Below are 15221 nucleotides of genomic sequence, written 5' to 3' on the forward strand. Positions count from 1 at the left end.
TACTTGGATTGGAAGAATCAACATTGCGAAAATGACTCTACTACCGAAAGCAATCTACAGATTCAATGCAATCCCTATCAAACTACCACTGGCATTTTTCACAGAACTAGAACAAAAAATTTCAGAATTTGTATGGAAACACAAAAGACCCCGAATAGCCAAAGCAACCTTGAGAACGAAAAATGGAGCTGGAGGAATCAGATTCCCTGACTTCAGACTATACTACAAAGCTACAGTAATCAAGACAGTATGGTACCAGCACAAAAACAGAAATATAGATCAATGGAACAGGATAGAAAGCCCAGAGATAAACCCACACACATATGGTCACCTTATCTTTGATAAAGGAGGCAAGAATATACAGTGGAGAAAAGACAGCCTCTTCAATAAGTGATGCTGGGAAAACTGGACAGCTACATGTAAAAGAATGAAATTAGAACACTCCCTAACACCATACACAAAAATAAACTCAAAATGGATTAAAGACCTAAATTTAAGGCCAGACACCATCAAACTCTTAGAGGAGCACATAAGCAGAACACTCTAAGAGAAAAATCACAGCAAGATCCTTTTTGACCCACCTCCTAGAGAAATGGAAATAAAAACAAAAATAAACAAATGGGACCGAATGAAACTTAAAAGCTTTTGCACAGCAAAGGAAACCATAAAAAAGATGAAATGACAACCCTCAGAATGGGAGAAAATATTTGCAAATGAAGCAACAGAGGATTAATCTCCAAAATTTACAAGCAGCTCATGCAGCTCAATATCAAGAAAATAAACAACCGAATGCAAAAATGGGCAGAAGACCTAAATAGACATTTCTCCAAAGATATACAGATTGCCAACAGACATATGAAAGAATGCTCAACATCATTAATCATTAGAGAAATGCAAATCAAAACTACAATGAGATATCACCTCACAGCGGTCAGAGTGGCTATCATCCAAAAAATCTACAAACAGTAAATGCTGGAGAGGGTGTGGAGAAAAGGAAACCCTCTTGCACTGTTGGTGGGAATGTAAAGTGATATAGCCACTATGGAGAACAGTATGGACGTTCCTTAAAAAACTAAAAATAGAACTACCATACGACCCAGCAATCCCACTACTGGGCATATACCCTGAGAAAATCATAATTCAAAATGAGTCATGTACCAAATGTTCATTGTAGCTCTATTTACATAGGACATGGAAGCAACCGAAGTATCCATCAACAGATGAATGGATAAAGAAGATGTGGCACATATATACAATGGAATATTACTCGGCCATAAAAAGAAACGAAATTGAGTTATTTGTAGTGAAGTGGATGGACCTAGATACTGTCATACAGAGTGAAGCAAGTCAGAAAGAGAAAAATAAATACCGTATGCTAACACATATAGATGGAATCTAAGGAAAAAAAAATGGTCATGAAGAACCTAGGGGCAAGACGGGAATAAAGATGCAGACCTACTAGAGAATGGACTTGAGGATAAGGGGGGGAAGGGTAAGCTGGGACAAAGTGAGAGAGTGGCATGGACATATATACACTACCAAATGTAAAACAGATAGCTAGTGGGAAGCAGCCGCATAGCACAGGGAGATCAGCTCAGTGCTTTGTGACCACCTAGAGGGGTGGGATAGGGAGGGTGGGAGCGAGGGAGATGCAAGAGGGAAGAGATATGGGGACATACGTATATGTATAACTGATTCATTTTGTTATAAAGCAGAAACAAACACCCCATTGTAAAGCAATTATGCTCCAATAAAGATGTTAAAAATAATAATAATAGTATTACTGTAAAGTACAGTTTTCTCATCATTAATTTCCTAGCTGCTTGGCCAAAAATGTTTGTCTAAAATAAAAGTATACTACAAAAAAACTATGTTAAGGCTAGGTTTATCGTGAATTGAAATATTTTTTCCCCAATACCAACAATGTTTAAATGTTTAAAAACAGTAGCATGTACCAAAGGCCCTTATGTTTTAAAAATCTTTTGGATATCTAATTATGAAGAATGGCATCCCAGATTATTGTTTTTCTTTATTTCTGACAATGTCTGATCTATTCCCAGACATTAACTACAAGTACCACAGTCTAGTATAGTATCATTAGAAAGTCCATTAAGACAGGCTTTCCAGGATTTCCAGCAGAGCTAACATGTGTCAACTCCTGTCCTCAGCAAGGCTAGCAGAAGGCACCACTGGGCTGGAATTAGAAAGCAAGTGTAAGTTTTTAAAACAGGTGTTTCTGTTGACATAACCATTAAACATCCTGCCATAGCTCCTAGAAGAATAGGTACTTTCTCATTTTAATTTTTAATACAAATTCCTATTTTCCATGAAAAGCTGTATTCCTGGGAGAATTTCCAGAATAATATGAAATCTGTAAGGTGTGTCTCTTAGTATGACATCAACACTCAACCTCCAGTATTTGGAGACCTATTAGTGGAAGAAGGATCAACAGGCTAGACTTGAAAGTCATAAAAGCGATGAATATGGCAGTCGGCCTTGCCTCTCTCAATGGTGGCACAGAGGTAGCAGAAAAGTAAAACAAATCTAAGAGGCAGTTACTCTTCGGTTCCTAGGAATGCACAGCTGCCCAATTTATGTCAAAGGATAAGACAAAACGGGATATTCCAGAATCAAAGAGAGTTAAAGTCAATGAGAGCTTAAAGATCAGCTAGCTCAGAGATTCTCAGTGTTTACTGTGTATAACAATATTCCTAGACCCACCCACTGAGATTATGACTCAGCAGCAGTACGTAGTGGTAGCAGAAGTAGTAGGAATAGAAATAGTAATGTACAACACTTCTAAAGCACTTGCTTTGGGCCAGATACTGTGCTAAATTCCTTACAACTAGCACCTCACTTAATCCTCACCATAGTCCTATGGGGTAGGTGCTTCTATTTCCCCCTTTCTCCAGATGAGGAGACCAAAGCACAGAGTGGTTCAGGAATCTGTCCAAGGAAATCCAACTAGGAAGTGAATAAGTATTCAAAGCCAGACAGGCTGGCTTCCAAGTCTGAGCTCTTAATCACTACCCTAAATTACCTACCAACAGGGCTAGGGGGAGACGCAGGGCATTAAGACAATGTCATGATTGAAGTTGATCTTTTCTCTTCTCAATGGAGAAACTAAAAGCTGGAAAAGTGACATCTCCTATCGAAGATAAAAATCCTTCAGTGCATTTCCAGGAAGAAATCAACCATTATATGACAGCAGCTACTCTTACACATTTCTCTACACACACTCCTCTAGGGAGGAAATGGACAGATGATGTGATCAAAAGCCACCTCATGGGTTCCAGCTGTGTTACTCTGACCAAAGTGCTGTTCTGGGATAGAGATTTCCATCCTTTTCTGCCCAACTCACTGTTCACTCACAGGAGGGAAAAAAGGGGGGAAAGGGATGGCAGAGACGCTATCCCATGTGGGAGATAAGGTTCACAAGATTTGAGGACGGAAATAAAGCTGTGATTCTGATATGGCTCCCAAGGATGGTCTCCCTTCCCTTAAACTGACTATTCTATAACCTTAGTATATGTCAAAACATCATTAGGTCTTTGTTTTACCATATACAGGCAGGCAGAATGCCTAGAATGATCAGATCTACCCCAAGCTGCAACTACTCACATACATTCTCTCAAACGGTCACAAAAACATTTGCTAACAACATTTGATACGCAAGATGAGGCCAAAAATCTTACGAATTTATTGAAATCGTACCTTTTTACTTACGTTGAACGGAAATGATCGTTGTCATTTCCGTTCAACGATCAAGGTTATTCTAGGGCATCCTAAGCGAGGATAATAACCATGTATTCCAAACCACCGCGCGGAGGCATTTTCAGGATAACAATGAGGGCGGGAGCACCAGCGTTTGTTCCCGTTCCAGTGACGCAAACCGGGAGCCGCGTCCAACCCACCTTCATCACTTCCACCTGCAGGTCTTCGTGGAGGGAAGGCGTCACTTTCACGGTGTTCAGGATCTGATTGAGCAGCTGCTTCTCATCAGAGTCCGTTTCCATGGATACAAACCTCTCTTCCGCCAGAAGCTTCTGTAAAGAGGCACAAGGCAGTGATCAGATAGGCTTTCCCCTGCTGCCTCATTCTGTTGTAGCTTAGCATGTACTGAGGATAATGTTTCTTCCTGGGGAGGCACATAGCTGGAGGCCATTAGGAGGAGCTGCTGCTATGTGCCATTAAAAAGAAAAATGCACCAAGCCTTTGGTAAACCGTTTTTGGCAAAGGCTTTTTCTTGCTATTAGATAATTCACTCTAAATTTTATGAAGTGCAGTTCTTAACGTGGTGGCCAAATAGGTCATTTGGTTGGTGGGGACGGAGGACAAATGTGCCAAGGGGAATGTAGCCCCTCACAACATTCACACTTGCCTTTTTTTTTTTTTTTTTAAGTTTTTAATCTGTTATATTTTTGGCTACATTGGGTCTTCGTTGCTGCGCGCGGGCTTTCTCTAGTTGCAGTGAGCGGGAGCTACTCTTCATTGCAGTGCTTGGGCTTCTCATTGCGGTGGCTTCTCTTGTTGCGGAGCACGGGCTCTAGGCGCGCGGGCTCTAGAGTGCAGGATCAGTAGTTGTGGCACACGGGCTTAGTTGCTCCGCGGCATGTGGGATCTTTCCAGGCCAGGGCTTGAACCCGTGTCCCCTTCAATGGCAGGCGAATTCTTAACCACTGCGCCACCAGGGAAGCCCTACACTTGCCCGTTCTGAATGTAGCTTTGCCACAGGAAAGGAGAAGGTCCTGGAGACGAGTTAATTTTTCAAATATTTACCTTTGTACTTCCTAATGTGAGCTGTCATTTACCCAGGAATTATTCATGAATCTACAAATCTTAATACCATTCCATCAGAAAATCAATCCCACAAAAACCTACACAAGACGACAGTCACTTTCATGAGGTTTCCCAGAAGTCATTACATCTTGCAGGATAGCTCTCCTCTATGTGAGAACAATTCTTACTTTTCATAAAATTCTTTCTGAGATTGTACCAAAACGCCATTGCCTGCCACCTCTATGCCCTCATCTGTCCCTGGAGTCACGCAGATTAAGCTTCTAAAATATCTCAAGTCAGCTAGGAAGTCCACCTAAATCTCTTCTTCTCCACACTAAACCTCCTCGGGAGCCATCGGATGTTCTCTGCGTGATATGGTTTCACATACACTCTCCTCCTTAACATGTGGCCTCCAGTGCGCATGTAACACTTCAAGGGTGGTCTTCTGGTACAGAGCGGGGGCACCCGAGAGTGCATATGAAGGTAAATGTATGGACTTTGGGTGATTATGATGTGTCAATGTAGGTTCATCCTTGGTTAAAAAAGAAAAGTACCATTCTGGGAGTGATGTTGATGCTGTGAGAGGCTATGCATGTGTGGGGGGAGGGAGTATATGGGAAATTTCTGCATCTTCCTCTCAATTTTACTCTAAACCTAAAACTGCTCTAAAATAAGTCTTTTAAGAAGAATAATAGTAAAAAGATGGCAGAGGGGAAAGAAAGAAACGTGGTCTTTGGTGGCACCATTGCTTTCCTATTCCAAACCTGGAATTGCTTACCTCTATAATTCTAGTTGTGTAAGATAATTAAATCTGTTTATTGCCTAAAACCAAACAAAAAACAGTAATGCAGAAGTTTAATCACATTCTCAGATCAAATTAGCTTAGTTCTAAGTCACAGCACATTCTGTGCTGATTCACCCAGGAACTTCTCATTCACAAGGGCTGCAGTTAAGCTGTTCCTCCCTATTCTGTCCTGGGGCAATTGATTTTTGAGACCCCAGTGTAGGATGGATTTTATATTTATCCCTATTAAATTTGTCCTTGTCCGATGCAGCATAGGGTGGCAGCCATGAAGAATTTTTGGAATTCTGATTCATCCAGGGTAATGACTCCCTCTTCTAGCTGAATGTCACTGCAGATCCGGAAAACAAGTATTTTAAACCTTTTTCTTAGGACTCCCTGAATTTGTCTATACAGCTATACCTCATTTTATTGCACTTAGCTTTACTCCACTTCACAGGTACTGTGTTTTTTATAGATTGAAGGTTTGTGGCAACCGTGCGTCAATCGAGTCTATTGGCCCCATTTTTTCGATAGCATTTACCCACATCGTGTCTGTCACATTTTGGTAATTCTGGTAATATTTAAACCTTTCCATTATTACTGTATTTGTTACGATGATCTGTGATCAGTGATCTTTGATGTTACTGCTACAGCTCACTGAAGGATCAAATGATGTTGGCATTTTTTACCCATAAGGTATTTTTTAATTAAGGTATGTACATGTTTTTAGACATAATGCTATTGCACACTTAAGCGACTACAGTATAGTGTAAACATAATTTCTATATGCACTGGAAAATCAAAAACTTCATGTGGCTCACTCTAATATTTGCTTTATTATGGTGGTCTGGAACTGAACCCACAATATCTCTGAGGTATTCTCTCAAAAGAGATTTTTGACTCTCCTGTAATATATGTAGGGCAGCCCAGAGTTAGTTTATATACAAACCTGTTTTTACTTAAAGTGATAAAGACTAGAAAGCTCTTAAAAAATGCCTTGAGTTAATGGGAGGTCACAAGGGATGCTGAGAGGAAGACTCCCTGCCCCCCAGATCAGTGAAGCTCCCACGATTATTGAAAACATGATACTGTAACTTAGAGTGTTTGAGGGTTAAAAAAAAACTAACTAAATGGAAAATCTATATACTACTAAAGAAAAGGGAACATAGTGGCAGGTCAAAACAAACTCCCATTCTTTTTTTTTTTTTTTAATTAATTAATTTAGTTTTGGCTGCGTTGGGTCTTCGTCGCTGTGCAAAGGCATTCTCTAGTTGCAGTGAGCAGGGGCTACTCTTCATTGCCGTGCACGGGCTTCTCACTGCAGTGGCTTCTCTTGTTGCGCAGCACGAGCTCTAGGCGTGTGGCCTTCAGTAGTTGTGGCACATGGGCTCAGTAGTTGTGCCTTGCGGGCTCTAAACTCAGTAGTTGTGGCACACAGGCTTAGTTGCTCCGTGGCATGTGGGATCTTCCCGGACCAGGGCTCAAACTCGTGTTCCCTATTGGCAGGTGGATTCTTAACCACTGCGCCACCAGGGAAGTCCCCCATTCATTTTTAAAGTTGGCCCAATTACTTTGGATAAAGTTTTCATTGTTTGTTTAAATTTTTTTTTAATGTTTAAGAATTTCTAATGCTATTGCATATTGAGATATACATCCTCTAATTCCAATCTTCTAGGGAAAAAAAGAGTTGTCATTTTCTTACTCTTTCATATTTATTTCTCTAAAGGTATTAGAGACCTCTCTGAACTTAAAGAGCTAACGATGAAACAGTAATGTGAGAAGACATCCAACAAATGCCACCAATCCCTGGTCAGGCTGCAAGAATACCCCGTAGGCTTGAACTGCACAGTACTTGTCATTCACATACCAAACCACTTAAGAAGTCAATGTATCTATACAGCCAACAACTTTGCACCTTTGGAATTAGACCTATTATGTACGATGTAAAACAAAATGAACAAATGCTCAGAGCAGGAAATGCATTTGTGCAATCTGACTTTTCTGACTACCCAAAATTTCTTTCTTCTTCCCAGTCTTGTTCTGGAAGCAAAACACATTAATCCATTCGCCAACCTAACTGTAGAACAGAAAACAAAACAAACTCTTTCCAGCTTACCATCATTGCTCATGACACAGACCCAGAGAACTTGAATGCATATAAGATTTGAGTTGGTATAGAACTGGAAGCATCTCTCTTGGGAGCCCTTACTCTGTTAAAAGTTTGGTGTCACAAAAACCATTTCATTTCTGTGTGGGCTTAGCTGAGTCTCCATGAGTCAGTGTCTGAACAACAAATGTTTAGCAAGATAATGCTGTACACAGAGAAATGCTGGTAAATACAAGAAAATCCTGTTATCTTCTCTGGTTATTACTCAGTTCAATCAAATTTTTGTCTGGGTCTTTAAACAGCTAGTATTTAGAATGTTAACTATTTGCTCTTTCAACGCCAGAGTGGTCTGTCAATTTCTGTCATCCTGTTGCACTCAGAGCCATACCTGTATCCCTGCCAAGGCATGTTGGGCCAGCTTCACATTCTTGGATTCCAAAGCCAACTGGAGAGGCAGCAGGCATTTCTCCCTGGCAAACACATAAATAAGGACAACATGTGAGCTCAGCAACGCTGGCAGTCAAGTGATCCAAGCCTTATGTACACCCACCCCCAAATGCCGCCACACACGTACACAAAACTATGACCAATAATGAAACTGCACATGGAGTTTTAAAAACACAGCCAAAAAAAAAAAAAAAGCTCTGCAGAAATCATAGCATATCATGGGAATTCCCTGGCGGTCCAGTGGTTAGGACTCCACACTTCCACTGCAGGGGGTTCGATCCCTGGTCGGGGAACTAAGATTCCTCAAGCCGCGCTGTGCGACCAAAACAAAAAACAAAAAAACCCCAGCATATCAGCAGCTCACTTTCTTAGGATGGCTACAAAGAAAACATACATAAGTACTCTCAAACAATTGTTTTGGTGAAATAATCATCACATGGTAAGTCCCTTCCCAGTCCATGAACATGCCCTGCTCTTTCCAGAAGTAATATAATTGCCTGTACTCAGTACACCTGGGGTGTATAATGCTAGAAAACACTGTTTATTTAGATTTCTATGCCTTGCTCATTCCTCTCCCCGACCTGGCAAATGAGGGCATCACCACCACTACTCTGCCTCATGGATATAAACTGAAATTTGATGCACTTGTCAATTTCTTCCCCAATTCAAACTGTTCAATAATCACTTATAATTTATGAATTTGCCCTTTAGTCTCCATCAGGGAGACCTAAATTTTGTGACGGATTATTTTTATTTTTTTATTTATTTTATTTTTGGCTGCGCTGGGTCTTTGTTGCTGCTCAGGCTTTCTCTAGTTGTGGCGAGAGGGGGCTTCTCATTGAAGTGGCTTCTCTTGTCACGGAGCACAGGCCCTAGGTGGGAGGGCTTCAGTAGTTGCAGCCCACAGGCTGAGTAGTTTCCACACGTAGGCCCTAGAGCACGCGGGGTTCAGTAGTTGTGGCATGTGGGCTTAGTAGTTGTGGCATACGGGCTCTGTAGTTGTGGCTCACAGACTCTAAAGCGCAGGCTCAGTAGTTGTGGAGCACAGGCTTAGTTGCTCCACAGCATGTGGAATCTTCCTGGACCAGGGATTGAACCCATTTCCCCTGCATTGGCAGGCGGATTCTTAACCACTGTGCCACCAGGGAAGTCCCTGTGATGGATTCTTTTTTTTTTTTTTTTAACATCTTTATTGGAGTAAAATTGCTTTACAATGGTGTGTTAGTTTCTGCTGTAGAACAAAGTGAACCAGCTGTACATATACACATATCCCCATATCTCCTCCCTCTTGCGTCTCCCTCCCACCCTCCCTATCCCAGCCCTCTAGGTGGTCACAAAGCACCGAGCGGATCTCCCTGTGCTATGCGGCTGCTTCCCACTAGCTAGCTATTTTACATTTGGTAGTGTATATAAGTCCATGCCACTCTCACTTCGTCCCAGCTTACCCTTCCCCACCCCGTGCCTCTAGTCCATTCTCTATGTCTGCGGCTTTATTTCTGTCCTGCCCCCAGGTTCTTCAGAACCATTTCTTTTTTTTAGATTCCATATAAACATGTTTCCAAGACAGAAATACAAACAAACCATCAACAGCTTTGATCCATGAGAAGTACCTGGCGTCAAGTGAAAGACAAAAAAAGTGGCTTGAGAACTATGTGTATATTTTGAAGCTTAAGAAAAAAATAACTGGGCCCTAAAATATGTTAGGAATAAACCAAAAAGGCTACAAAGAGAAATCTATTTTTCGGTAAGAAGCATTCACTCTAAATAATTAAACAATAGATCAAGAATTTTAATCAACCCGTTACTTCCCCACAGAGTCACTGGCACAACAAATGAAATGTCACTTAGTTTCACCAGGTTCCTCCACCCTCACTTAAACCAGAGCAGCCCCAGTTTTATCTGTTTTATATTTTCAGCATAAACGGAAAGATTCATCGACTTTAGAGAGTATGAAAGCCACAGGGTAAGACTACAGTAGCCGTTGGAGGAATAAGGGTCACTGTTGCAGGACACAGTGAAACAGAAAGTTAATTATAGCTCTGATTCCTTCCTGTTCACCCTGCAGCTTTTCCATGGAATCCTCCATCAGCAGCTCCATGACAGATTGAGAGAGTACCAGACACTCCCCGTAACGCTGGCCACAAAGAACAAAACCAGACTATCGGAAAGGGCATTAAGCCCTCCTAATTCTTCTATCCCCAAGTTACAATACCCCACTTTTATATGAAAATTGATTCACACTACAGCCATTTTTCATTAGTACATCCTTTGACAGGTGGATAAATTACCCAACTGTGTTACTTCCAGTTGGGTGGCTATAATTTTTGTCGCTGTTATGGTTATCGTCAGTTTCTCTCAGTTTCGAGGCAAACACTGCTATGCAGTCAGTTAAAGCAGGAATAGCTAATTTTCCCAATTTTGATTCTTTTATTTAATCGTAACCAGTTTACAAGCTTAGAAAAATTAATTGGAAGGGTGAAAGTCAAGTGAGAATTAGCAATAATGGGCTGATGGAGGAATTAACAGAAGAGCCATAGAACTTCATCTGGAAACCCTTGAAACAATCAAATTTCCACCAGGCTTAATTCACTGGGAAAGAACTTTCATCTCCAGTTTTTGGAGTCAGATCTGCCAATGAGGGCATGATAGTAGTGAGCAAGTGTCGATGTCCCAAACTCTTAACAGTCTCATAGCCTGGGCCAGTGAAATTCTCTGTTGAGTGGTTGTGTGCTGAAAATGCACACGTATTACACATTTCTCATCCAAGGCACCAAGCGAGAGTGGATGCCACATTCAGCAGCAACAAGGACCTTCCTGGAATGCTGAACCCCCGGACCCTTAGGGAGCAGCATTATGTTTGCAGATAAACAACAGCATGCTCACACTGCTCTGCCGTTGACAGTACCAGTCCTTGAAATCCTCATTCCACTCTCTTACCTACTTCTACATTCACACAATTTCTATTGCAGACCGGAAACAGATTGCTGACAAATGCCAGGACTACCAGGTCCCACCACGATTCCAGGGGACATCATTGAACTGTTCCCCATGCCAGTCGTGGTCACCAGGAAGGACTGGAAGATGTAATTGGTTCAGCTGGGTTTGGGTTTAATTGCAAGGTATCACCATTTAGTGGAAGGACTATGGGCTGTGGAATCACACAGACCTGGATTCAAACCCTAACAATTACAAATTGTTCAATCTCAGTTAACACACTTAACTCTATTGAGTCTTAGCTTCCTGGACTTCCCTGGAGGCGCAGTGGGGTTAAGAATCTGCCTGCCAACGCAGGGGACACGGGTTTGATCCCTGGGCTGGGAAGATCCCACATGCCGCGGAGCAACTAAGCCCATGTGCCACAACTACTGAGCCTGCACTCTAGAGCCCGCAAGCCACAACTACTGAGCCCGTGTGCCACAACTACTGAAGCCCGTGCGCCTACAGCCCGTGCTCCGCAACAAGAGAAGCCACCGCACCGCAACCAAGAGTAGCCCCAGCTCTCCGCAACTAGAGAAAGCCTAAGCGCAGCAACAAAGACCCAACACAGCCAAATAAATAAACATTTAAAAAATAATCTTAGCTTCCCAATCCATTACAAGAGCATCTGAAGACCAATCCTGCAGGGTTATAGTAAAGAGTACAGAAAATATATATCAGGGGTTGGAAAACGTTTTCCATAAAGAGGTAGACAAAAAATATTTTAGGCTTTGAAGACCATACGGTCTCTGTGCTCAACGTTGCTATAGCACAAAAGCAGTCAGAGACAACATGTAAATCAATGAGCCTGGCTACATTCCAATAAAACTTTATTTACAGGACTTCCCTGGTGGCACAGTGGTTAAGAATCCACCTGCCAGAGCAGGGGACACGAGTTCAAGCCGTGGTCCAAGAAGATCCCACATGCCGTGGAGCAACTAAGCCCATGTGCCACAACTACTGAGCCTGCGCTCTAGAGCCCATGAGCCACAACTACTGAGCCCACGTGCCACAACTACTGAAGTCACCGCAATGAGAAGCCCGTGCTCAGCAACAAAGACCCAACACAGCCAAAACTAAATAAATGAATAAATAAATTCATTAAAAAAACCCAGAAGACTTTACTTACAAAAACAGGCAACACGCCAGATTTGGCCTACAGGCTAGTTGCCCAGCCCTGATATAGACAAAGGCGCAGCAAAGACCATGATTTTCAGTACAGGATAACAAGGTCTATCTCATCTTGTCATAGTATCCAGAAAGATTTTGCAAAGGACATAGAGCACATGTCCTGGGAGGGTCTTAGCAAGACAGATTTCTCTTAGAAAATCAGTGCTTCGAGGAAGCAGACTGACAGACTTCATCTGGGTACTAAACCAAGGCACTCCAGCCATCCAGCTATCCATCCAACCAACACTTGAGTGCCTGCTGTGTGCAAGGGACCGTCATGGATGCTTGCAAAGACCCAACACGGAACAAGACAGAACAGATACTTGCTTTCATTTTATTCATGGGATGAAAAGGGAATAAAAATTACTTGTTATTTCGCTATTTAGTCTACCAGTCACTGTAACCTTAAAATAGGCATTCTTACCCTTGTTCTACATTTGAGAAAATGGAGATTCAGAGAGGGTTCACAGCCTGCCCAATGTTACATGGCTAAAACCTATCGGAGACAATTCAAATGGAAATCCGTCTCACTCCCAAGACAAAGTTTCTTCCAACACCCTTTGGTGTCAAAAGATCAGAGCAAAGCTAGAATAGTTCTGTTTCTTAAGCTTTTTTAGATCATGAACACAAAAAGATCTTCTTCCTAGAGGAGCATGCAAGTAATTTCAGAGGATTCACAGGCCCCCTCAAGCCCTAACTCCACATAGATCCCAAGTTAAGAGCCCCTGCTTTCCGGAGAAAGGACCTGCCCAACATGGCAGAAACTTCCGTGTCTGTGTAAGAGAAGTGGGCCATGTTCCCTGGCTGGGCTCAAGGTTCCACTAGGATGAAAAGCTTTGAAGTGATATTACACTGAGCCCTAAAGCAGAGAGGTGGCTGTGTGTGTGTGTGGCTGTGTGCGTGTGGCCGTGTGTGCGTGTGCGTGGCTGTGTGTGTGTGTGTGGCTGTGTGTGTGTAGGAGGTGAGAGGGATGACTAACCCACCCCAGGATCCAATGTCTCTCAGCGCCTCAGCCCCAGCAGGCCCCTAGATGAGTGTCATGAGCCTCAGATCACGACTTCGACAAGAAACGAACACACGTGGGGCACAACTGATTTCACTGCTTGCTCTGTGGTACCATAAAAACCCTGCTGCCTTAATTTTTTAAAGTGATTTTAATAAAAGAGAATAACAGGCCTGTTAATTGAGTCTCAGGATGAAATTTATAATGAAGATGCAACGTGGCACACACTCAGTCCCCTCTGCACAGACCATCTTGGAATAAATCATCTTTTGATCTTGCTAGATGATGCCTAATTGGGGAAAGGGCATACCAAAACCAACGTTCAGTTACATCAAGCGATTATTTTTTATGCACGAGCATGTGCAAGATCACTCTTGCCTAATTAAATGTGGACAGTGGCCCCGGGTTTCATGCCTTGGCATGTCATTATTTCTTAAAGAAGAATAATTAGCAGCTCTGCACATGCATGAGGAGGACATTATCCCGTGACAGTGACTGGTTGTGTCAAGGAGACTGAGTCTCTCTCCTTAACTGTGTTGTCATGGTTCACAGACAAGCTTTACTGGGCTGGAAGATAACAATGGACAAAGGGATATTAAAATGGGTGAATGGGGGAACAGATAGGATGTACCAAAAATTACCTTTCAATAATGAGCACAAAAATGAACTTCATGGAAAACCAAACCTGTTTCTGAATTTTAAGTTGCTTCCTCTTTGATGGACTACATGGGACGAAGCACAAAGATACCTTAGATTTCTGAGGTCTGCTTATACTGTATACTTCTAGGATTCTATGATCTAAGCCATTTATTCAGTAACTGTCCAGATTCCTTCACATAATAACCATGGCTCTGATTGAATATCCGCGGGCCCGTATGTCCCAAGTACCATGTTCACAGTCATATTTACTATTTTATTATGTAGAGATTTAACTGTTGACCAAACAAACTAAGAGAGACTAGATTACCTGTCCAAGGCCACATGTTTGTAAATGAGAGAGCTGTGGTTTAAATTTAGACCATGTCTTCAAAACCCCTGTTCTCTGGCCTCCGCCAGCAGGCAGCTCCCCACCAACTGTGGCATACGGCACCCTGCTTTACAAACAGCAACTCAGATGTCCACCCGTTTAAAAGAATGGGGACAGACATCAAGTAAGTAATGTAAATTATCTTACTGTGAGGGGTCGTTCATGAAGAAATGTGTTACAGTTGACATTTGGAATGCAGTTATGAATGTAGTTATGGAAAGGTACATACAGTTTGGATGAATGGGATAAATGTGGCTTTGGATCTAGCTGCTGGGTTCAAGGACAGCCATCACTTTTCCTAGTAATCATGACCTTTCCTAGTTTGAGTACAGAAGGTTTTTCAGCCCCTTGTTGTTACACTTGGGATATTATTTGTGTTTATGAATACCGATGCTTTAAACAGTTTGCATCAACACTGATGAATTTTCATTGACTAAGCTTTCGCCAGAGCCAATTCACTGAGCCAACTGGAACTGAATTGTTTCCTTAATTGATTTTCTCTGCAGTGCAGTTAAAATGTTTCCATTTTCTTTCTATTTTCACTCCTATTTTTATGAAATTATCTTCATCAGTAACCTCTATATTTCGCAACAAAGATTAGGTTCATCCTTCAGGAACTGTTCTAGGTCCTAGGGATACAACTGTGAACAACATAAAATCCCATTTCTCCTGCAGGATTTCAAGATGCCTTAGCAAGCCTACTGCGATTATTAAGTAGAACATACGAAACTGCCATTTTCTGTACATCAGAAAGGGTTGAATATTCATCATTTTACATGATTCACTCTGTTAAAAAGAATCCTAAATAGATAACCAACAAGGTCCTACTGTACAGCACAGGAAACTATACTCAATATCTTGTAATAACCTGTAAGGAAAAAGAATCTGAAAAAGGATATACATATATATGTATAACCGAATCACTTTG

General features: G+C 41.9%; 1 protein-coding gene across 1 annotated transcript in view; it reads right to left on the reverse strand.

Moving 5' to 3' along the window:
- ARFGEF3 (ARFGEF family member 3) overlaps positions 1–15221 on the reverse strand; it is a 182195-nt gene that overhangs the window by 130144 nt on the left and 36830 nt on the right. The window contains exons 3-4 of the mRNA XM_060167490.1: positions 8059–8140; positions 3915–4046 (exon numbers count right to left, since the gene is read on the reverse strand). Coding sequence (XP_060023473.1) covers positions 3915–4046; positions 8059–8140 — 214 coding nt within the window. The remainder of the gene's footprint in view (positions 1–3914; positions 4047–8058; positions 8141–15221) is intronic.

The sequence above is a fragment of the Lagenorhynchus albirostris genome, chromosome 12, assembly GCF_949774975.1.
Source record: "Lagenorhynchus albirostris chromosome 12, mLagAlb1.1, whole genome shotgun sequence".
Lineage (NCBI taxonomy): Eukaryota > Metazoa > Chordata > Mammalia > Artiodactyla > Delphinidae > Lagenorhynchus > Lagenorhynchus albirostris.